The sequence below is a fragment of the Monodon monoceros genome, unplaced genomic scaffold (genome assembly GCF_005190385.1).
Source record: "Monodon monoceros isolate NGI ecotype Baffin Bay Population unplaced genomic scaffold, NGI_Narwhal_1 Super_Scaffold_6, whole genome shotgun sequence".
Lineage (NCBI taxonomy): Eukaryota > Metazoa > Chordata > Mammalia > Artiodactyla > Monodontidae > Monodon > Monodon monoceros.
In genome coordinates this window covers 48750673-48776032 of record NW_021703783.1, presented here as the reverse complement: position 1 = coordinate 48776032, position 25360 = coordinate 48750673, and the positions used below count along the sequence as shown (strand labels likewise).

Genomic DNA, 25360 nt, shown 5'->3' with positions numbered 1-25360 from the left:
GAAACGACGTAATAATTGAGATGGAGAATAGATTAGTGGTTGCCAGAGGCTGGGGTGGGGGGGAAGTGACGGAAGGAAACAGCTAAGGCTATTAAAGGGTAGCACGAAGGATCCTTGTGATGGAACTGTTCTTGATCTTGACTGTGATTGTGATCACACAAATCTACATGTGTGATAAAACTGTACAGAACTAAGTAAACACATACACGAGTGCATGTAAAACTGGTGAAATGTGAAAATGGTGGAGGGAGTATATCAATATCAGTTTCCTACTTGTAATATTATACTACAGTTATGTAAAACGTTACCACTGGGGCAAACTGGGAGAAGGGGGTATGGCATCTCTCTGTTGCGTTTCTTACAACTGCATGTGAATCTGCAATGACCTCAAAATCAAAAGTTGAAAAAAGCTATCAAGCTCTGGGCCTAGAACTGGAATTTCAGCTCTATTCTAATTCTGACCACAAATATTAAAGGCAAATAAGAGGACAAACTACTCAAAACAACTACAAGAGTTGCTTTTTGTGATCCAGCTTATTGCAAAAAGCCCTGAATCGGGGGCTTTATGATCCTACCTCCCCTCTCCCACCATCACCCCATCCTCATCCCTGCTACCAACAATAGGTGAGTAGGGCTTCCCTGGTGGCGCAGTGGTTAACAATCTGCCTGCCAATGCAGGAGACACAGGTTCGAGCCCTGGTCCGGGAAGATCCCACATGACGTGAAGCAACAAAGCCCGTGTGCCACGACTACTGAGCCCACGTGCCACAACTACTGAAGCCCGTGAACCTAGAGCCCGTGCTCCGCAACAAGAGAAGCCACCACAATAAGCATGCGCACCACAACGAAGAGTAGCCCACACTCTCCACAACTAGAGAAGGCCCGCGCGCACCAATGAAGACCCAACGCGGCCAAAAATAAATAAAATTATAATAGGTGAGTAAACTGCTAATTAATAAGAAACAGAACAAAAAAGGGTCAGTACAAGTGGCATATGCTTAGAGAAATCTGTCTATGCAATGAACAATACCTCATTTGCTAAAAACTGAGCATGTATCACTTTCCAAATACTCTAGAATATATGCACACATAATAGATTAAAACCTGCCTGTCAAATATTTTGTAAGGAACTTTTATCTTCTATTTCCCTTGGTAACAAACCTTTCCATTTAAGAGTTTATTGCTTCCCAAAGTTTATTGCAATATCTTCAATATCTGTTGTATTTATACGAAATAACTGCACAAGAAATCCTTGGATAGCCAGCTAAACTTTCTCACCTGATAAATTCAAACATCCTCTGGGATGGCAAGAGCATGAAAATCAACAAACATACTGAAAAAGCTTAGGGTTTACCTTATATGAAGGGCCTGGGTGAATTTCAGCTCTATGTTTAAAATAAAGACACACAAAAAAGCCCCATCTTTTTGCTAGTGGATAATGTTTAAGGTGAATAATATTTCATATGGCAGAACCACAACACGATGATCTGCACATAGTATACTTCTCAGCAAAGGAGGTGTAAAAATAATTTTAAAACAATAGTTTAAGTCCTTTAATAATTGATAACTTTTAGATCGTATGTTAACACTCTGATATTCCATCCTAAAATTATATTTTAATAAAACAATAAATAGCAGCTTTATTAAATAGCCATAAGTCTGCTCACAGAGGAGGAAACAGAACTTTTATTCAAGGAGACTGACTTTATAGTCTGTTCTAAACTTGCATGTAAAGAATAAATCCTGCTTGAACTGAAATGACAGATGCCAATTTTTTTACCCCAGTTCTCCCTGGGGAAGGGGTCCACAACCCCCGGGCCACGGACCAGTACCTGTTAGGAACTGGGCGGCACAGCGGGAGGTGAGCAGCAGGTGAGCGAGCAAAGCTTCATCTGTACTTACATCTTCATCGCTCGTACTACCATCTGAGCTCTGCCTCCTGTCAGCATTATGGTGAGTTGTATAATGATTTCATTATATATTATAATGTAATAATAATAGAAATAAAGTGGACAATAAATGTAATGTGCTTGAATCATCCTGAAACTATTCCCCCGCCCCTGGTCTGTGGAAAAATTGTCTTCCACGAAACCGGTCCCTGGTGCTAAAAAGGTTGGGAACCACTGCCCTGGGGGACAGAAATCAACCTGTCTGTGGTACAGGGGACACAAACATCCATAGAGGAGTGAAGTCATGCCAATGAACTCATGCCAAAAAGAGCTTCATGATATGTAGTTTGCAAATTCTTATGTGACACACCCATATGTTTAAATTGTTTTACTGAAAAAAAGTGGAAAGATAACAGCATAACATAGCATACAACCTATGTACCTGTCAAAGGGAAAAGAAGAGAGAACTATTAATATTCTTTAATGCCATTCAGTCTTACACTGTCAACACTGGCCAAGGGCGATTTAAGACTATTTAATAGATATATACATATTTTATCATAATTTCATCATCATGCCCTCTATGCTCATTATCTTTTTGTTTTTTGAAACAGCTAGCAACAAGATTATCAGACTCTGCTTATATAATTCAAATGTAAAGACGTTATAAAAGAATGACCAGGTGAATCAGAAGTATACTTTACTGGTAATCCTACTACATCAACTAGTAATTCTGAGCAATTTCATTATTTTGACTCTTTCTACTCCCATGAGAGAAATTTCACAGTCAAGTGTCAATAAGCTATTTATACACATCTGAGTTTCATCATTGCAGAGCAAATCGATCTCAGGGCATGGAGACACACCATACCCCTTTCATATAGGGTCACACAGTCCTTTAAGGTCCTGCAGAGACTTTGTAGAATGCTACTCCTACCAATAACAACATTAATAAGGGTGAACACGATAACTTCATTTTCCTACAAGGCAATTATAATTTTGTGCAAAGGGAAAGAAAATTCAACAAAGCTGATTTTCTGACTGCCTGGTGCTATCAAGTCTTATATTTCCATTTCTTGTAATTTTATACAAAGTGCTAGTACATCACACTACCCCTTTGGGACCTTGCTGTCCCTGACACTTTCTCTCCTAGATCTGTTACCCACTGCCCTTGTGGATGATGATTCTGTTCTGTGACAGCCTGTCTTTTGGAAACAAAAGCTACTCTCTCTAGTGATACCATGACAGAGAAAAGAAAATACAATACCTAGATGATCAAAAAGACAATCAATACTCTAGTTAATTTAGTTACAGGACTTTAGAGTCTGGCTGCCGGCAAGGGTATCTGTCCTTTGTAAGCAGTGCTTTTCTTTCCAGCAAAATCAGGTGAACATGATCAAAATATTATCTCAAACACAGAGCCCTCAGCAAAGCTGCTCTTTTGTAGCCAAGAGGTAAGAACAACTGACAGATGGTGCGGTGGTGAGACAGATGCTTGGAAAGATAGATGGCTGGGGCTTTGTCTTGGGCTTTTCCTGCCACTGGGGCAAGCAAGGAAACACTCACAGAAGTCATCAGTGAAAAAGGAATGAATCACAAAGAAACACAGAAACTCAAGACAAAAGAATGGAGAGTGGCAGAGGGAGGGCTCAGAGACTTTCAAAAGCAATACCACAGAAATAGAAGCTCTCACTTTAGTTTCTTCTAACTTAAGTTCTAAAAATGTCAATTTATCCTGCTGTTAAAAACACAGGGGCTTCCCTGGTGGCGCAGTTGAGAATCCGCCTGCCAATGCAGGGGACACGGGTACAAGCCCTGGTCCGGGAAGATCCCACATGCCGCGGAGCAACTAAGCCCATGCACCAGGACTACTGAGCCTGCACTCTAGAGCCCATGAGCCACAACTACTGAGCCTGCGTGCTGCAACTACTGAAGCCCGCATGCCTAGAGCCCGTGCTCCGCAGCAAGAGCAGCCACTGCAATGAGAAGCCCGTGCACTGCAACAAAGAGTAGCCCCCGCTCTCCACAACTACAGAAAGCCCGTGTGCAGCAACGAAGACCCAACACAGCCAAAAATAAATAAAAAATAAATTAATATATATATTAAAAAAACACACAAATAAACCTTTTTTTTTTTTTAAAGCAGAGGGTGGACCTAGACACCCTGATAACCCTCCTGCTGAAATCAACTAAAAATGCTGGATTAAAAAAAAAACTTTGTAATCACATTAATTATGACTGTGAGGAATACTAAAGACCAAAAACCTGATGAATGTGGGAACCCACCAAGGTAAACAGAACACTAGAATATGTTAAGTCAGAGTTTGCCTGGAGGGAATTTTCCCTGCCTGGTTAACTTAAACTTTATTCTGCACAAAAGACTAGGTCCAGGGGCTGCCCAGTGTGGAGAATCTAAGCCCCACCAAAGGATTAAACTCTCTGTGTCACAGTGGACTTCTAGTTCTGAAATCTTCCTCCCTTCTCACTCTCCATACTTCTCCATAGATGTAACCACTCCAACTTTGGACTTAAGGAAATAATCTATCTCAAGCCTTGGGAAACAAATCACCTTAGAGAATCCCAACCACATTTCAGTCCTCTGGCAGGTTTGCAGTTTAAGTTCACACTACCTGGGTGGCCTGAAAAAATCTCAGACTAAAAATCTAATGTGGTCCCAAGCTGGTTATGCACCAGGCAGAAGTATATGAACACCCTCTCTGGAGGGGACATACCTTCAACTCAACATAACGGAATTCCATGAAGTTCTAAGGAATATGTAAAAAATTTATAAAACACACTGGAAATAAGATTCAATGAGCAAAAGCCGACAAAAACAAATCCAGGAAGACTTCAGCTATTAGCATGATTAGACACAAAATCTAAAACAATGGAAAGGATTAATATTATAAGAGCAAATGACCAAGCAGATATGAAAGTAAACTGAACAGAACTTGTAGAAAAAAAATTAAAAATAAAAACACAGGGGCTTCCCTGGTGGCGCAGTGGTTGAGAGTCCACCTGCCGATGCAGGGTACACGGGTTCGTGTCCCGGTCCGGGAAGATCCCACATGCCGCGGAGCGGCTGGGCCCGTGAGCCATGGCCGCTGAGCCTGCGCGCGTCCGGAGCCTGTGCTCCACAACTGGGAGAGGCCACAGCAGGGAGAGGCCCGCATAATGCAAAAACAAAAACAAAAAAAACAAACAAACAAACAAAAAAATAAAAACACAGTGAATGGGTTTAAAGCAGATTAGTCACAGCTAAAGAGAGAATAAAAGGCTTATGCATACAGCTAAAGCGGTACTAAGAAAAAACCGACAGCTTTATATGTTCACATTAAAAAAGTGTCAAAAAGTAATGTTAAATATTAAAGTTAAGAAGTTAGAGAAAAAAATGATCACTACAGAGAAAAGTATAAAAGTTTATTGGGAGACATTAAGTAACTAGAAAGGTGTTTGTGGATTAGAAGAGTGAATATTATAAAAATATCAATTTTTTCATATTAATATATGTAGGATCAGTGCAATTGCAGTCCAAACCTCAGCAGGTTTTTAGGCTTTTTTTCCTTGTTTGTTTCAAGAACTTGAAAAAATGAGTTTAAAATTTAAGTGAAAAAGGCCAAGAATTGTTAAGAGGAACAAATTCAGAGGTCTTGATTTGCCAAATGTTAAGATTTATTAAAAGGTATCAAAATTAAGACAGGGGTGTAGGGATAGACAAGTGGACCCATGGAAAAGAACAGAGCCCAGAAACGGATTCATGCAGAGATGACACTTGATTTATGATAAAGGTGTGGAGCAGTAGAGAAAGGACAATTAAGGCTGGGGCAGTGGGGACAACTGTGCATCCATATGGAGAAAAAAAGGAACAAATCCCTACCTCACACCATACCTCCAGATGAATTCCTGGTAGAATTAAGACCTGTGTGTGAAAAACAAAACCTGAAAGGATTTAGCAGAGAATATGGAAGAACTTCTTCATTAACCTCAGGGCACAGGATTTCTTAAAGGAGATGCAAAGTGAAACAACCATGAAGGAAAAGATTGGTAAATTCAGCGCCTTTAAAATTAAGATTCTCTGTTTGGCAAAAGATACAATAAGCACATGAGAGACAAGCTACAGAGCAGAAGATATTTGCAAATCATATATCCAATAAAAGACCTGATCCAGACTCACAAAGAGCTCTTATAAATAAGAAAACACCAAAGCCAAACTAAACTAAACTAAGCAAAAAAAGCCCAGAGAAAATGATAGTGCGCAAGTGGGCCCTAAATGGGCAAAAGAAGAAATCTAAACATACAAAAATTAGTATATCTGCATTAACCATGTGTTTCATTTTCTGTAGTGTGACCTCTGAGGCCTTGCTGCCCTTGGAGGGACTGTCCCTCCCAGGGTTAGCCAATTCCTAGGGACAGTAAACAACTCACCTGGAATGTGCTTTTCAAATACAAACCAACCAATCCAGAGCCTATATCCCAACCACCTCCTCTCTGGGGCTCTCACACTTTGGGCCACTATCTCTCTGCCCCAATCACTTCAGAGCCAGGTACCAGACAACCAGAGACAGCCCCAGAGCCCACTGAAATTATTCAAACTAGGCAATCCTAACCCTGCTTACCCTTCCTCTCATGTTCCTTTCTGTGGAAACCACAATAAAAGCTCTTACCCAGTTGTTCCTCTCCCTCTGCCTCCTGACTGACCCTGGTGATTTCCTTGGCCCCCAGAGGTGTGATGTGTCCCCTCCTCTTAGGAACTGTATCAAATTATCTTTTCAATGGCGATCATCTCCCAATCTGCTGGCCTTACCATACCTCAAATTTTCTATTAATACACTATATTTTAAAACAACATCTTCATCAGTAATCAGAGAAATGTAAATTAAAATCACAATGAAATGCCATTACACACTGACAATATTGGCAAAGGTTACAATATTTTATAAAGTCAAGTGTTGGTACTTCCCTGGTGGTCCAGTGGTAGAGTCCACCCTCCAATGCAGGGGACACAGGTTTGATCCCTGGTCAGAGAACTAAGATCCCACATGCTGCGGGGCAACTAAGCCCATGGGCTACAACTACTGAGCTCACGTGCCTCAATGAGACAGCCCGTGTGCCGCAAACTACAGAGCCCACGCGTTCTGGAGCCTGTGCGCCACAACTAGAGAGAGAAAACCTGCACGCTACAACTAGAGAGAAGCCCCAGTGCTGCAACGAAGAGACCACACACCGCAATGGAAGATCCCACGTGCCTCAACGAAGATCCCGTGTGCCACAACTAGGACCCGACACAGCAAAAAAAAATCAAGGAAAAAAAATCAAGTGTTGATGACTATGTACAACTGAAAGGCTGCGACACTGCTGGTGGGAGTGGATATCCTTACAACCATTTTCAAAAATAGTTCGGCAGTATGTAGTAAAGTTGAAGACATGCTACTTCTATGTGTGTATATCCTAGAGAAACTCTACATTTGCAGTAGGATACATGTTTGAAATATTCATAGGTGCACTGTTTTTGATGGCAAAAAAATAGAAAACAACTCACATATTCATCAATAATAAAATAAATACAATGGAATATAGGTAAATAAATGATTATAACTGCATGCAACAATGGATTAATTTCAGAAATATAATACTGAGTAGAGAAAATCATGAAAAGTATACACATATGATTCCATTTATGAAACGTTCAAGAAAATAGAAAATGAAACAATAAATCACTTAAAAGTACAAACATATAGTGGTTACCCTGGAGGGGTAAAGAAGGCAATGGGTTCAGGAAAGCGCAAAGGTAATGATACCTTTTTCTTAAACTTGGTGGTGGTTCCACAAGTGTTCATTGTAATGTTATTCTTCGCACTTTACACATATTTAGTAAGTATTCTTTTGTATCTACTGAATTCTTATTATAAGCAATTCTTAAAAAATGGATATAAAGACTAATTTTATAGTAGCATGGGCACAAATGCATACCGTCTTCACTGGTGTGGGGCTCTGTACCAGCGTCCTGATCCACTTCCTCCAATGTACCGTGCTCACTGTATGGGCTGTCGCTGAGGAGCGGAAATAGAAATTCATATGAAGCCAAAGTGGAAAGCATTTCAAAGATGAACAATTGCTACTGTAAAAAAAAAAAAAAATAAGACTTTGGAATGGCAAAGGAGTTACTGGACAGCCTTTCAGTGGAATGCTGGAGCCTCTACGATTCTCTAATCCTATGGGAGTGTATGTACCTTCATCTTTGACACATTACAAATCTGTAAAGACAAAATTAACTTGTAGGAAATTGATAGTATTACAAATAATTCTTATCCATAAAAATGAAAATTTGTTGAATTCTAGTGGAATATGATTATTGCCCCATGGATACACCAGTTTTTGCAAATTCAATATTCCCTACTGCAAAGAAATGGATGGCTCTTCGGTTTCTGCTTTGAATTGATTGTAGTATCTTTTTTATCTTTTCTAGACACATGTTCATTTTTGTATCTGAGAGTCAAATTTTATCCTTTAACATTACCACTATCTCTTCTCAAACGTATGCTGATAAATGGAATGCAAGGGTTACAAATACAAACCTGACATTACTGTAAAAGCCCATTTATATTGCTGGCATTGGGGAACAGGGATGACTACTATATTACTGACTTTCTGTTTAAAATGAGCGATACCCATAAAAAACACTATGTATGGGAGAAGGACATAATCAAGCACATGTTACTGGCTGCAAGACTCTTTATTATGGGGCTTTTACCCTGTTTGTAAAAATGGAGCAACCACAAAAGTTCTAGAATACAACGCATCAAATAATATCGACCAGACATCCACATACTTGCTCTGTGATAAAATGAACAAGACAACAGAACTTACTGACATAGCTCTGAATATTTTGAAATACTAAATATGACTGACACTGGCCTTGAAACAAATACAACTAGGAAAATAAAATTCTGAATCTCACCAGGGCTGAGTTTTATTCATTTATCTTCCCAGAGCCAAGCTTAGTCAGTATGTGCATGTAGTAAGTGCTCAAGTAAATATTTTAAAATTGAATTTCACATAAAATTGCTAGATATACTATAAAACTAGAATCTATCATGCTTTATTGTTAATTTAGCAGTACTTGTGGAAATAGTCAACTCTCAATTTTCTTAAGGCATAGGATCATCTGTGGTTTAAGAATATACTGTGGTTTAAGTAAAAAATAAGTGTACTCTGAGTTATTTAGATCTTTCAGTTACTTATTCTACTTCTACTTCATCTCCAGGAAGGCAGTGGGAAACCAAGTGTCCCGAGGAGGGTCCAGAATGAAGGACTTAGACAAATTTATTTCCAGCTTCTCCTTAGTCTGAGCTGCACAAAGCAGTTTCCGAGGTAGGCGGGGAGGCAGCTGCTCAGTGGGAAGACTCGTGTGGACTTTGGAATCAGACAAGACTTGGGCTGCGTCCAGTAAGCACTAGCCATTGGACAGGCTCCTCGGCCTCTCTTAACTTACTTGGTGGAGTGGTTGTGAGGAATAAAAGAGATCATATGCATTGAGAAGCTGGCACGGGGTAGGGGCTCAAGGAGTCAAAACCACTTTGATTGTATATGATTTCTTAGAAGCTAGCACTCATATATCAAACAGTGAACGTAAACATTTTAGGGTTCCTTACCTTTGGGATTGTTCAATGGACTATACCCCTCATTTTTATACTTCATTGGGAGGTGACTATAATGCCATGTTAAAACATTTTTATCCCAACAATAATAAATTTGCTCAAAGTGACCATAACTGGTTAGGATAACGTTTATTGGTAAGAATGAAAATAAGGAAGAATGAAAACACATTTGGTTGTGGCGCTCCTTTTAAATGAGAATTTTGAAATACTTTATATAGAATCAAAACTATTTAGGAATAAAAATGAAATCTGTCAATTCAATCAGTTATCTTTTCTTGATATAATAGTAAAAATTAACACAGCTCTATATATCAAAATCATTCTCTACAAAAGTCATGATAGGATGGATATATCTATAAAGATGTCATGCTTGGGGAAAAGAGAGGGATGAATATGAAATTCCATAATAAGAAGCCAGTGTTGTCATGGATTTTAGTATTCTAATGTATCTCAAGTGTTCTTGCTGCTGCTTCTTTTGTTTTTAAATTGGAAGCACTGGCAGCCTATAGTCAGTGTTCTTTTTCTTAATTAAGTTGATATCTGTACTTCCATAATTCTTCCAGGGGGAGAAGGACTAAAATTCTTGGACTTACCAATAGTCATCTCCAGCCATACATTTCTCATAAACAGGGCCATCCAGCTCTTTAGCATCTGGGAAAATAGTCTCATGGTGGATGATGATGGTTTTGACAATCTCATTCACGTGAGCCTGGCAGGACACTTGATCCTGTATTTCTGGGACAGGCATCAACGTGGGTCCAAAGCAAATGGCCAGGTTATAAGGGTCCATCATGTTCTCATCACTGTACTGTGAAAGACTACGAAAAGAGGCAAGAAAGGAGTTAACATGAGAAAAAAAGAAAGTCAATGTTTAATTAAGATACTTCCTATTCTAAAAATACCGATCTAAAAGATTTTATTTGGTTTTTATTATTAGAATAAAATGATATTCCATCCTGCTTTAAGGTGGCTCAGCAAACTCCAAAGAAAGTAAAGCGACTTACAACCTTTCAACTTGGTAGAAGCTGAAAGGGGAACATAAATCCTGTTTGCTTAAGTGGTATTTTTTAAAGCCACAAGGGAGTTTAAGATAATCTCTACTACAATGGAGACAAGGATCAAGTAAATGAGTTTCATTTGTAAACATTATGGTCAGGCTGGAAATGCTGCTCAAGTAAATCTGGGAGGGGCAGCAGTGATCTCTATAAAGCTTTATGGAGATCTTTAAAATTGTTCTCCAACGAACCAAAAACATCTCAGATTTCAGTTTTTTCCCATAAATCTTGAGGAGAGTCTGGAGGAAAACAAATCACCTTTTCTTTGTACCCGCTGAGAGAAAGCAAGCAACTCCAGGCTTTGTAATTTGCTTTTGGGTAAGACTACCAACACAAGGTGACAACCAGTGTCATAAAACACACAAGTGCAAGAGAAGGGGAAAAGAATCCTCAATTCTTGCATTCCACTTAAAGCTGGTAAACTACAAACTCTGAGATTTCCAGTTGCCTAGTACTAATTTCTAAATTCAATCCAATGGCTATTTGTGAGATATTTTCCACAGGTGACTGAAAATAAGCCAGCTCTTTACTGCTATGCCTCGTAACACATGGGCAAGATGCTGCTCCAGGGAGAATTCAGAGAATCTATCTTTCAGTATATAGAATGTCAACATTGAAAGGAAATGTAAGATCCAGGTGAACAGATGACAAATGGAAGGAGAAAAAAAGAGACTCTATATTTGTGAGATGTTGACAGACACAAAGAAACTGAGATACCATGTGACATGATACTTTACCCTGTTTTGGAAATAAGATAGCCTAGAAAGTGGAAAATACAAAAGCATGATTTCCACAGGTAACATATGTCTTTCTCTTCTGCCATTTCTCAAACATAAAATCTTAAAAACAGTTCACAAATATCAGCCAATGATCATGTTACAGATCATCTTGAAAATGAATGCAGGAAGGAAAAGTGGGATTCAGAATAAGAATGGTCTAATTTTCAAAAGATCCACTTAAGCTCAATGGGGAGAGTCACAGTCTTTCTGGGTCTTTAATTTTGTGCTGGCTTGAAGAGCAAAAACTTGACATAAAAATGTTACATACATGTTTTGATTTTACAATTGAAAGAGAATAGTTTCTTTTCCCAAAATTCCTGTCCCAAGCATCCTATCCTAGAGGCTGGGCCTTGCCTCTGCATGAAGGCAGATGCAGGGGACCAAGGGGCATCTTTGGGCAGAAATGCTGGAAGCAATGCCAATCGTCTGACGAATGGCACGGTGGCCATTCTGTTGAGATACACGGTGAATTAAATTCAGGTTTTGAGAACTTTCTTGGTTCATGGTCAGTCTGCTTTCCTAATCCATTGTGGTTTATTCGTTCACAGTTGGTTTTGCTCAGGTGTATCAGGAAAATTTGGTAGGGACAGCATGGAGAGGACCAGCAGGGATGCAAGGTGCTCCATGTTGGGGAAGGAGAGGCACATGCAATCTTCAGATTTTTACAATTGCCTGGGTGACTTGGCTTATTTAAAGGTAAAAATTTACAGGATGTATTTAACCTAAAATAGATTATACCCATCCCTCTAGATACTGCTAATTTCCAGGGGTGACTTCTGTACAAATGTCATTTGTGAATGCTTTAGCTCCATTCTGTATGGTTCCTTGCCAGCATTTCCCTATTTTAGGATACTTGGCTTGCAGGGGGTCAGCCTGAATGCGTATGACTTCAGGAAGAGTTAGCACGGTTGTAATAAATCCCCATGGCTTTTAAGAACTTAAAACTTCCAGTGAAATAGAGAAGAGAAAATATCCTAAGAAGGGAGAATTCATGCTGGAGTGAGAAAGCATTTCCCCAAGCTTACTCTGCCTGGATTTTAAATTTCCAGTTATTTAACTGAAACACTGAAGTGCAAGGGGGCTCTTAGATAGGACCTGGGGAAGATGTTCTTATAATGGAGCCCATGTATCTACAAGTGACACAACTGAAAATCAAGTTGCCTAAATTAAAAGAGTAAAGTTTCCTTGAAAATAATGCAGTGATTTTTAAGATTTCTGTTACATTGTTTTAGAGAATGTTTTAGAAATATCATCTTTTTGACAAGGTCTCATTATACTGAATTTGCAGAAAATTCTTTTTTGGATTTGTGTATAAATCTCACCTACATTTTCCCTCCTTCCCTGACTACAACTTTAAAAATCACAGAAATTTTCTGCAGTGAGCAGGTGGTTTACATCATTTTAACAAAACATTTATGACACTGGCTTTGGATGGAAGTTGGAAAAACACGTAATTCACTGAAAAGTGCTCTTTTTAGTAATACTTGTATATTTTTGCAATTATGGCCACAGTTTCTGCATCTGGTGACAAGGCTTATTTAAGGTAGGTCACACAATGACTTTGATCTGCTGAGGAAAAATGCACCTTCAGTCTCTATTCAATCATTTCCTGTTCAACTCTGCTGATAAATGGAACCCAACGTACATGTTACAGAATCCAAGAACAAAGAACTCAGAGGGGTGCAAACGGAATTAAGATGAGCATTTTGGCAGAGAATTATGGTACTTACTGATTGAGGAAGGCAAAGAGGTACCTCATCACTATAAGGACCGACCTGGGCAAGGTCAGGAGGAGTTTGCGGATGTGAAGTGCCCTCTCATAGAGATTATCTATTCCTATAGACAGAAGAGCACATGATCAGGACGCTTTCACTGGCCACATTTAAAGCAGAACACTCTAGCACCCAAATTTCAGGTACATATCTGAACATAAGCAATACTCTGCCTTTGGGTGAGATGCAGTCGTAACCAATAAAGCAAATAAGTGATCAGCTTGGGTGTACCACCATTTCCGAGGGTGTCTCCTCTGACCCATCACTGTTTTCTGATTTCCATGGTCTTGGCCTTTAGCAACTTAGAGTCTTCTGAATTTAAAAATCATTTTTCACCTGCTGCTGTTTCTACATTTTGCATCTGATATGGTTTAAACTCCTTTTTGCTGCATATTAACTCAGGTGACTTTTTTGGGACATGACACTTCTCCCTCTCCATGATTCATTAATTCAGCATATATTTGTCTTTTACTATTATTCACGCAATGTGCCAGGTTTTGAATCTCCTCTTCCTCAAAACTATCCGAGTATTTTATTTATATGACCTTTTACCTTGTATTATTTCATCAAATTTTAAAAATAAATATTTTAGGAGAGGCTATTAGGTTTCAAGCACTAAGTTAGGCATTGGAAATACCTTAGTGATATGATTCCTGCTCTCACAGAACTTTTGCCCTGGTGTTTATAGTTATGTATTTCCTTATCCTGTTTTCCCTGTGGGATGGTGAGCTCCCTGAACAGAAGGTGACCTTGGACTTCCTAGTATTATTTTACCTCTTTATTAGGAATATAAATTGTCCAAAGCTTCTCAATACTAAAGTGTTGTGAATAACAGCAAAAAGGTTAATGCTAATAATCCATTTTCTGTATACTGGTCTACATTTTACAACGCATTTTCACATTTGTTATCTAATTTAATGCAAAAAACAATACAGTGGAGTAGGCAGGGCAAGCACTTAGCATCGCCATTCAATGGGCTAGCAAAATGAGCACTGGGCAAGTGGCTTACCCAAGGTCAGCTGGCTAGAAAGGTGGAACTAGAATTAGAAACTGTTTTCTATTTCATAAGTCTGGCTATCTTTCTGGATTTCAAAGTACCTTTATAAAGTATAACTTTTTAAAAAAATTATTTATTTTTGGCTGTGTTGTGTCTTAGCTGCTGTGCAGGCTCTCTCTAGTTGCAGCGAGCAGGGGCTACTCCTCGTTGCGGTGCACAGACTTCTCATTGCAGTGGCTCCTCTTGCTGTGCAGCATGGGCTGTAGGCGCACAGGCTTCAGTAGTTGTGGCTCCCGGGGTCTAGAGCACAGGCTCAGTAGTTGTGGCACACGGGCTTAGTTGCTCCGTGGCATGTGGGATCTTCCTGGACCAGGGATCGAACCCGTGTCCCCTGCACTGGCAGGTGGATTCTCAACCACTGTGCCACCAGGGAAGTCCCTATAAAGTATAACTTCGAAGATATCCAATAAACATACATTTGAGAAAAATATTTCAGAGACTATTTCAAAAACATTTTGAAGCTTACTATGATTTAATGTTACTACACTGTTCTTAATTGCTCTTGAGATAATCATATATCCTACTTGAAAATCTCAGGCTTCAGCTTCTACCACTACAGCCAATTGATTCTCCTCCCACTTCTCAGGTTTTTGGACCCTCTCCCGTCCATGAATGTGGTTATCCTTTAAGGATCTCTACTTGGTTCTCTTCCATGGCAACCTCATCCAGTCTCAAGGTTAGGACCATCACGTCTGTGAAGATGGTATCTTTGCTTCATTTTTCTCCCTTGTCTGGGACATAAGTCCTGTTGTTTTTACCACTGAATATCTCACTGCTAACTTCCTAACTGAAGTCTTTATTATTTCTAACTTGGACCATCATAATACTCTCCTAACTCAAGTTTCCCTTTCTAATTCCTCTTAAACCAGCAGTTCTTAACCTTGACTTGGAATCACTTAGGAAGATTTTATTAAAAGGCTGATGCCTGAGATTCTTTTATGCGGCCAAGGTTGAGAACCACTGCCTGAATTACTCATGCCAAGCCTCATTTCCCTGGAATCTTGAGAGCTGACTCCAGCTGCTTTCCACTTATTATCAAACCACCACGTTAATAAGGTATTTTATTTTTTTCATTTATTTTCCACGGGTGAAAAGATGGCGAAAAAATATTAGGAATATTCTCACTTAACCACTGAGGAGTTTGCAAAACAACAAATAGTTTATCAGGATTCCTAGGAAAAATCACTTTCATTCCCAACTTTGAGTATGCTGTAGCTGGAACTGTAGCTAACACCTTTGAGAAAATGGATTTCAGAAACTGTCAGAAAGAATGTAAGTCAACACTCTATGACATAAATCACAGTAAGATCCTTTCTGACTCACCTCCTAGAGGAATGGAAATAAAAACAAGGACCTAATGAAACTTAAAAAAGCTTCTGCACAGCAAAGGAAACCATAAACAAGATGAAAAGACAACCCTCAGAATGGGAGAAAATATTTGCAAACGAAGCAACTGACAAAGGATTAATCTCCAAAAGATACAAGCAGCTCATGCAGCTCAATATCAAAAAAACCCAATCCAAAAATGGGCAGAAGACCTAGACAGACATTTCTCCAAAGAAGATGTACAGATTGCCAACAAACACATGAAAGGATGCTCAACATCACTAATCATTAGAGAAATGCAAATCAAAACTACAATGAGGCATCACCTCACACCAGTCAGAATGGCCATCATCAAAAAATCTACAAACAATAAATGCTGGAGAGCATGTGGAGAAAAGGGAACCCTCTTGCACTGTTGGTAGGAATGTCAATTGATATGTTCTATGGAGAACAGTATGGAGGTTCCTTAAAAAACTAAAAATAGAACTACCATATGACCCAGCAATCCCACTACTGGGCATATACCCTGAGAAAACCGTAATTCAAAAAGAGTCATGTTCCACAATGTTCACTGCAGCTCTATTTACAATAGCCAGGACACGGAAGCAACCTAAGTGTTCATCGACAGGTGAATGGATAAAGAAGATGTGGCGCATATATACAATGGAATATTACTCAACCATAAAAAGAAATGAAATTGAGTTATTTGTAATGAGGTGGATGGACCTAGAGTCTGTCATACAGAGTGAAGTAAGTCAGAAAGAGGAAAGCAAATACCGTATGCTAACACATATATATGGAATTAAAAAAAAATGGTTCTGAAGAACCTAGGGGCAGAACAGGAATAAAGACGCAGACATAGAGAATGGACTTGAGGACACAGGGATGGGGAAGGGTAAGCTGGGACGAAGTGAGAGAGTGGCATGGACACATATACACTACCAAATGTAAAATAGATAGCTAGTGGGAAGCAGCCGCATAGCACAGGGAGATCAGCTCGGTGCTTTGTGACCACCTAGAGGGGTGGGATAGGGAGGGTGGGAGAGAGATGCAAGAGGGAGGGGATATGGGGATATATGTATATGTATAGCTGATTCACTTTGTTATACAGCAGAAACTAACGCAGCATTGTAAAGATATTATACTCCAATAAAGATGTTAAAAAAAAAGCATAAAAAAAACAATGTAAGTCAAACACAAGGACCTACTGTAGAGCATAGGGAACTATATTCAATATCTTGTAATAAACCATAATGGAAAAGAATCTGAAAAAGAAATAACCGAATCACTTTGCTGTACACCTGAAACTAATGCAATATTGTAAATCAACTATACTTCGATAAAAAATAAAGAGAAAAAAGAATGTAAGTCAAACATTATCATCCAATGAACATTTTTGTAACACAAGTTTTCAACATAAACCTATAACTAATAATAGTGTAATTTCAGTAATATTGAAGTAAAACATTTATATTCTGTTTTATTTGTAAAGTATTTCAAAATGGACAAAATTACAATACTACGGACAAGGTCAGTGTCACATCTATCAAGTATAAGCACTTTGTTTAATATACTTTCCAGACAATGGTCTTGACTTTTTTCTGAAAAAGGGGAATGAGACTTTAAAAGAAGTTGTTAAACAGGTGCATAAGTTTACTAAGGTCACAAAAACTCAGTAATCAAGTTATCAACATTTCCACCTAATTCAGTCTCAAGAGTGTCAGTAGGACCAAAACATGTCCCAGGGAAATTGGTTTATCTTTCATGACAACTTCATGGGACACCTGAAGAACCCACATTGTACGGAGAGGGAAGATGAAATACCCACAGATGATTTGCAAGGCATTGAGAGTTTGGTGGAGTGAATTTTGCATCTATAAATGCTATATAGGTTTAGGCATAATTGGATTATTGTTTCATATCTGAAATTAACTGGTTAAAAGTTTATTATCTAAGATAACTGACTTTTTAAAGTATGACTGTTGTTGCTGCTTTAAGTTAAAGATAAAAAGATGATTTAGCATGCTTGTATATAGAAAGACTATCTCAAAAAACAAAAGAAAACTCTCAAAGGTGAAATTATACAGATTATGACCCATTATTAAAAGTAAACATTGAGATTATCATCTAGTCCTTTGGTCATTAAAAAAATTTGAATAATTTTATATCATACCTCAAGCCAAACAATTACAATGTTTAATATATATCTGTAAATATTAAATTTGTAAAAAAGAACTGTCCCATTAATGGGCCCCCTGATTGACAATACCCTTTACTCTCTTCCAACCACATATAAAGTCATATAGGGGTTATGATTAAGAACAAAGTAGCAAAAAAGTTTTACTATTGTTTACAGAAGATCTGGAGTGTTTCAAGAGTTGTCTACTGATTCTCCAACTAACCCTCAGTTTAAGGTTAAAGTCAACTATCAGGGAGAGGGTTTTAGCATCTTAAAGCTAGTTTTGGGGTCCTAGAGTTAAAGCACAAAAGGAAAGGAAAGAATGCAAAAGGAACCACTCAATGTAGTATTCATCTTTAATATTTGTCAAATTCCATAGGGGGCCTGTCATTTTTAGGCTAGAAGAGAATACAGGCATTACTTCCAAGAGGCTTCATCTTAATTCAAGGTCCTATTGTTTCTATTTCTGAGTTCTAAACTCAGTTCCCCTGCTCCTTAAAGGCAGTTTTTTTTTTGTTTTTTTTTTTACTTAAAAAGAATTGGGGAACAGATATTTACATACCAATTTCATAGTAGCATTATTCATAACAATCAAGAGGTGGAAATAACCCAAATGTCCATTGATGGATGAGTGGATAAACAAAATGTGGTATGTACACACAATGAAATATTGTTCAGCCTTATAAAGGAAGGAAATTCTAATATATGCTACAACAAGGATAAACCTTGAAGATGCTATGCTAAGTGAAGTCAGACACAAAAAGCCATACATAAATACTGTATAATTCCACTTATATGAGGTCCCTAGAGTAGTCAAATTCCTAGAGACAGAAAGTAGAATGGTGGTTGTCAGAAGCTAGAGGGAGGGAGGAGTTTAATGGGTAGAGTCTCAGTACAGCATGATAAGAAAAATTCTGGAGATGGATGGTGGTAACAGTTGCAAAACAATGTGAATGTATTTAATGCCACTGAACTGTACATTTAACAATGATTAAAATGGTAAATTTTACATTATGTCTCTTTTACTGCAATAAAAAAAAGAATGGCAGGGGGTGCTCTGTGAGATGCAAAGGAAGATTTCAGGAGAGAAAAGCAATAGGAATATAAGAAAGTGACACCAAGAAGACTAAATAAAATCATGTGAGGCAGGCATTCATAAACGAAAGCAAAACAGAATTGCTGGCATTCCCGAAGTAGGAGCAAATCAATGTCTCCCAAAGGCCAGACCACGACGGCTGTGAGCAGGACTCAGATGTTACCTGGCTGGCTGCTTAACAGGCTTGCAGCATGCATCCTACAGGAATCGCACTCTTGTGTAAATGACTCATTAACTTTCCTGAGTCCAGTTAGCGGGTCAAAATTTACGGTTGCTACAGATACTCTGATTAACGTGCATTCCCCCCTGGCTCTGAGTGTGGCAATACATGGTTTTTCACAATTTTATGCTGCATGAAAAGATGGGTCTTTTCTTCTCCTTAGAAAAGTCATCAGTGAGGAAAATCAGTATTTCATCTGGATTTCTTTTATGATGGCCTTTGTTTCCACGTTTCAGCATCTCATGTAATTAGGTAAAAGTGGCATTCATCCAATTTCGGTCGCATGCTCAAAGCTCCCTAGGCTAATTTATGTTCTTTCCCTAGCATTGCAAGGTTCCCATGTCAGGATGCCAACTTCACAGCATGGGGGTTTGACACGTCTATGTAAACGTGCGTGGAAAATTCACCACCAAACACAAGTGGATTCAGAAAACGACAAAGAGTTCAAATGGCCATTCCTCTGAAAATATCAGTTCTTCTGTGGCACTATCTGTAAAAGTGTTTGTCAGAAAACAAGTAAGATAACACAAGATGCAAATTTATCCTTAAGTATAAAGACAGGGAAGGAAATTCCTTGATGGCCATATTTAGAAATGGCTTATGTAAGAGCAGGTACACAAATATTTCTGAGCTCCATAGCCCAACAAGCAGTAATCAAGGGGAATTTAACAGTTCCAGGGTATTTTTAGGTTCAGTGTTAGATTCTAATAATGTCAGGGTATCAATCAGTTGTGTGTAATAATGTGTGCGAATGAAAGGACAAGAAAAACAGATGTTCTCGTACATTTGGATGGATCTTAGCTTAGCCTTGAGATGAGTTACCAGCTGTTCTAGGTAAGAAATGAACTGCTTGTAAATCTCTCTAATTAACCATTAATAGATTTGGATTCTGTGAATTAAGCCATTGTGCTCTTTCCTAGTTAACTAGCAACACTGTAGATATAAATATATAATGTCTCTCCTTCTGCTGAATTGCCATATTGAAGTTAGTAAAGAAACTGAGACTTAGCCTAGGAAACCTTACCTGTTCAGTTCCAATACTAAGCCTATTAAACATTTTTAAGGAGAAAAGGAATCTTTGAGAAAATCATTATAATGCATGAAACAAATTTATAGAGTTCAGAGAGAGAACTACCCTGTATGGCAGTAAAGCCAAAAGAACTTTTAGCAACAAAAACACACACTGGAGTGCCAGGAAAAGAGTTCAAAAGATTTTTACATAAAACGATCAGATATGAGCAAACAAATTTATGTACCAAGAGGTTCATCATGGTATTTTTGTATAATTACAAAATCACTGGAAACAACCTAAATTTCTAAAACTAGGGGATTTGTTAAATAAAAACCATTATATGGACACTAAAAACTGTGTTTTGAAAAATATTTAGTGATGTGGGAAAATGTTAATAACATCATTAAATTTAAAAAGTTTAAAAAAGCAAATATGTTATAATTTTTAATAACAGATTTATTGAGATACAGTTCACGTATCTGAAGTGTATAATTCAATGGTCTTTAGTACACTCAGAATTGAGCAACCATAACTTCAGTCAACACTTTCATCATCTCTAAAAGAAATCTTACATTCACTAGCAGTCATTTGGTATAATACAGTTTTTATCAAAAGTATGTAGTTATGGTATATCTACATAATGGAATATGATTTGACAATTTAAAAAAGTGCTGACACATGCTACAACATGGATGAACCTTGAAAACATGCTAAATGAATTAATCCAGTCACAAAAGACCACATATTGTATAATTCCACTTATATGAAATGGCCAGAATAGGTAAATATAGAGAAAGTAGATTAGTGGTTGTCTAGGGCTGAGGTTGGTGGTGGTTTTGAGTAAATGGGAAGTGTCTGCTAATTGGGATTCCTTTTTGGAGTCAGGAAAGCGTTCTAAAATTGATTGTGGTGATTTTCATAATCCTGTGAATATACTAAAACCACTGAATTGCAAACGTTAATGGATAAATTGTATGGTATGAGAATTGTGTCTCAATAAGCTGCTTTAAAAAGTACATATATATATATAGAAAAAAATCTGGGGAGATATTAAAAAGGTTAATATTATCTTTGTGCAGAAGAATTATAGATGATTTGTTTTACTTAGTTTCTAATTTTCTATAGTAATCACATATTAGTTGCATATTAAACAATTATTTTTAAAAAGCACTGATTGGCTATTTGATGATTTTAAGGAATTACTGTTATTTTTTTAAGGTATGAGAATAGTATTGTGGCTATGTTGTATAAAAAAAGAAAAGAACTGTCATTTCCCAGAGACACACACACAGATGAAATGATCGATGTCAGAGGGATGATATAAGGGGTATACGTGGGACAAGACTGGCTAAGAAATGGAAATTGTTAAAGCGGGGTGATTATATTATTTATACATAAATATATCTTTCTGTATCCTTTTGTAGATGTTTGAAATTTTCTACAATAAATAAGTCAAAAAGAAGGTAGGTTACAAAAAGGAGAGTACAGTTCCACTTTTTTTGTTTTTTTTTAAAGTGGTAAAAACAGATTTTATTTAGAAGCTATTGCAATATGGGAAAAGAGACCTCAGTCTAGAACTGGGGTCAATTCCAAAGACAGCATGGGCAAGTGGGGATTTATACCACTTTGGCTTTTAAAAACAGTTGTGACCTAAATGTCCATGGACAGATGAATGGATAAAGAAGAGGTGGTACATATACACAATGGAACACTACTCAACCATAAAAAAGAACGAAATACATGACACAATGAACCTATGTATTTGACACAAATATGAACCTATTTATGACACAAATGAACCTATTTATGAAACAGAAACAAAATCAGGGACATAGATGATAGACTGGTGATTGCCAAGGGGGAGGGAGGTGGGAGAGAGTAGGAGTGGGAGTCTGGGATTAGGAGATGTAAACTGTTATATACAGAATGGATAAACAACAAGGTCCTACTGTATAGCACAGGCAACTATATTCAATATCCTGTGATAAACCCTAATGGAAAAGAATATGAAAAAGAATGCATATATATGTATAACTGAGTCACTTTGCTGTACAGCAGTAATTAACACAACAGTGTAAATCAGCTATACTTCAATAAAAAATAAATTAAAAAACAGTTGTGTGTGTATATGAATATAAACGATCAGAATGCGTACACACTATTGATTCTCTTTGGGTAGTGGCATTATGTATGACAGTATTTTGTTCTATGTGCTCTTTAAATATTTTTCAAGTTTTCTACAATGACTACATGTTGGTTTGGTGATAGGTTAAAAAATCTACCCTCCTAAAAAAAGTTTGCTTGTGTCCAAACAGTCCCCTAAATAATAACGCATAATGATAACACATAATGAAGTGCAAATGTTTCCTCTGGGTTCACAGCCCCAAGGCAGTCAGGAAAAACCATGAATTGCTTGAGCATGTCTACTAGAGCAAGTCACTTGGATCTATGCCCTAGGGAACCTCAGAGCCACAGTACACGGACATTTCAGAAGCTGCCCAGACTGTGTGGGTATGATCTGGAGCATTCACAAAACCATTCACAAAGTGGATGGTTTACAAAAAAAACAAAAACAAAATCCTTGGGTAAGAAATGGAGATACTATCAAGCTTATTTCAAATTTAGACTGCCTTTGATGTCTTCATCCAGATAAGTAATTTTTAAAAAGAAATTTATAGTGAATTGGGGATGAATAGTGCACACTGAAAAAAAAGAGAGAGAGAATGCTAAGACAAATTCCCTTTTACTACACTTGCAAGCAAGCTTCCAAAGAACATGGTATTTAGGGGCATAAAAATGGCACAATAACAACTCACCACACACACACAAAAATCTTTCCCCAAACAATTCAAAAGTAGGTAAGCAAAAGGTAGTAGGTGTTCCAGAGATTTATGTAAACTCTTAGAAAAGATGAAAAGGAAAGTTTTTCTATACGATATAACTATCACATGAAATTACCTTAATAGGGAAAATCAAATCCAATTATGGTGATGCTAGAAGATGACATGGACAAAGCAATCAATCTCCATGAAACTCTCTCTCTCTCTGCTAACATTTCTAAATCTTTTGCTTCTATCACATACTTAGATTGCATTTATTTGTAAATGTCTTATCTCCTCTAGTAGATTTTAAACCTCCTGAATGCAAAAATCAAGTCTTTGAATCCTGAGAAAGTTTTGCAACATTGCAGGCGATTAATCAACGGTCCAAATCATTAAAAGTCTGTAATATCAATGAAAGGATATAATCATGAACGACATATACCATTTTCAAATAACTCACAGACAATCCAAGAAAAAAGATATATCATGGTCACATGGTAAGAGAAAATGCACGCCTAAAGACAAATCAATAATAGCCAGGAACCCCCTTTTAAATAGATTAGATGTTGGAAGAAAGGGGGTTGTTATATATAGTGCCAGTAAGTGTTCTTGAAAAACATCCCATTCTGCAAAATTACACACTAAAAATAATAGGACTTATAATAATGTAGGGTTGGGACAGACTATTCAACATCTACTAAACTCTGTAATTAGAGCACTAACAAAAACATTAAAAATACTACTTAAAGGGCTTCCCTGGTGGCGCAGTGGTTGAGAGTCTGCCTGCCGATGCAGGGGACACGGGTTCGTGCCCCGGTCCGGGAAGATCCCACATGTCACGGAGCGGCTGGGCCTGTGAGCCATGGCCGCTGAGCCTGCGCGTCTGGAGCCTGTGCTCCGCAACGGGAGAGGCCACAACAGTGAGAGGCCCGCGTACCACAAAAAAAAAAAAAAAAAAAAAAAAAAAACCACTTAAATTACTAGCAAGTTAAATCTCTACTGGTGTGTGCACCTAGCATCCTTAGTGGCCTTAATCCCCGGGGGACTCCTGCTTCTATGAGATGTTGGTCCTGGAGGGTATTCATTTCCACTAGAGACTATTTTCATAAAAATTAGCCCAAGGATATTAACCCATTTTTTTTCCATTAATCCATTGTTTAAATACAGGGGGAAATGTCTCTGCAGCTTCTTTATTTGCACCTGCAGCATTTCATATAAGGCACTCCTCGCATAAAAGAAAGATATTTCGAGAGTTTAGAAGGATGGGACTGGAGTCGGAAGACAACTGCTCAGACTGCCAGAACACCCTGTTCACTGTTCCACATTAGATGCTTAGAGGGCTAAATCAAGAGTGTTGGAGGAGAAACTGTAGAGCTGGGCTTCTTCCTGGACCTGGACTTACCTCTTCAATGGCTAGGTGGCTGACAGAGTCTTGGTGCTCCAGCCGGGTGTCAGGCCTGAGCCTCTGAGGTGGGAGAGCCAAGTTCACGACACTGGTCCACCAGAGACCTCCCGGCCCCACGTAATATCAAAGGCAAAAGCTCTCTGAGATCTCCAACTCAACGCTAAGACCCAGCTCCACTCAACGACCAGAAAGCTACAGTGCTGGACACCCTATACCAAACAACTAGCAAGACAGGAATACAGCCTCATCCATTAGCAGAGAGGCTGCCTAAAATCATATTAAGTTCACAGACACCCACAAACACACCAACCGGACGTGGTCTGCCCACCAGAAAGACAAGATCCAGCCTCATCCACCAGAACACAGGCACTAGTCCCCTCCACCAGGAAGCCTACACAACCCACTGAACCAACCTTACCCACTGGGGGCAGACACCAAAAACAACAGGAACTATGAACCTGCAGCCTGCAGAAAGGAGACCCCAAACACAGTAAGATAAGCAAAATAAGAAGACAGAGAAACACACAGCAGATGAAGGAGCAAGGTAAAAACCCACCGGACCAAACAAATGAAGAGAAAATAGGCAGCACTCCTGGAAAAGAATTCAGAGTAATGATAGTAGAGATGGTCCAAAATCTTGTAAACAGAATGGAGAAAATACAAGAAACATTTAACAAGGACCTAGAAGAACTAAAGAGCAAACAAACAATGATGAACAACAGAATAAATGAAATTAAAAATTCTCTAGATGTGATCAATAGCAGAGTAACTGAGGCAGAAGAACGGGTAAGTGACCTGGAAGATAAAATAGTAGAAATAACTACCACAGAGCAGAATAAAGAAAAAAGAATGAAAAGAATTGAGGACAGTCTCAGAGACCTCTGGGACAACATTAAATGCACCAACATTCGAATTATAGGGGTCCCAGAAGAAGAGAAAAAGAAATGGACTGAGAAAATATTTGAAGAGATTATAGTTGAAACTTCCCTAATATGGGAAAGGAAGTAGTCAATCAAGTCCAGGAAGCACAGAGAGTCCCATACAGGATAAATCCAAGGAGAAACATGCCAAGACACATATTAATCAAGCT

General features: G+C 38.3%; 1 protein-coding gene across 2 annotated transcripts in view; it reads right to left on the bottom strand.

Annotated features, from left to right (window-relative positions):
- SRGAP1 (SLIT-ROBO Rho GTPase activating protein 1) overlaps positions 1-25360 on the bottom strand; it is a 269221-nt gene that overhangs the window by 8199 nt on the left and 235662 nt on the right. The window contains exons 16-19 of one of the 2 annotated variants that reach the window (XM_029205131.1): positions 13112-13217; positions 10141-10365; positions 7860-7939; positions 5767-5808 (exon numbers count right to left, since the gene is read on the bottom strand). In XM_029205131.1, the coding sequence (XP_029060964.1) occupies positions 5768-5808; positions 7860-7939; positions 10141-10365; positions 13112-13217 (452 nt within the window). In that variant the 3' untranslated portion in view covers position 5767. The remainder of the gene's footprint in view (positions 1-5766; positions 5809-7859; positions 7940-10140; positions 10366-13111; positions 13218-25360) is intronic. The other variant, XM_029205130.1, reaches the window with a different exon arrangement.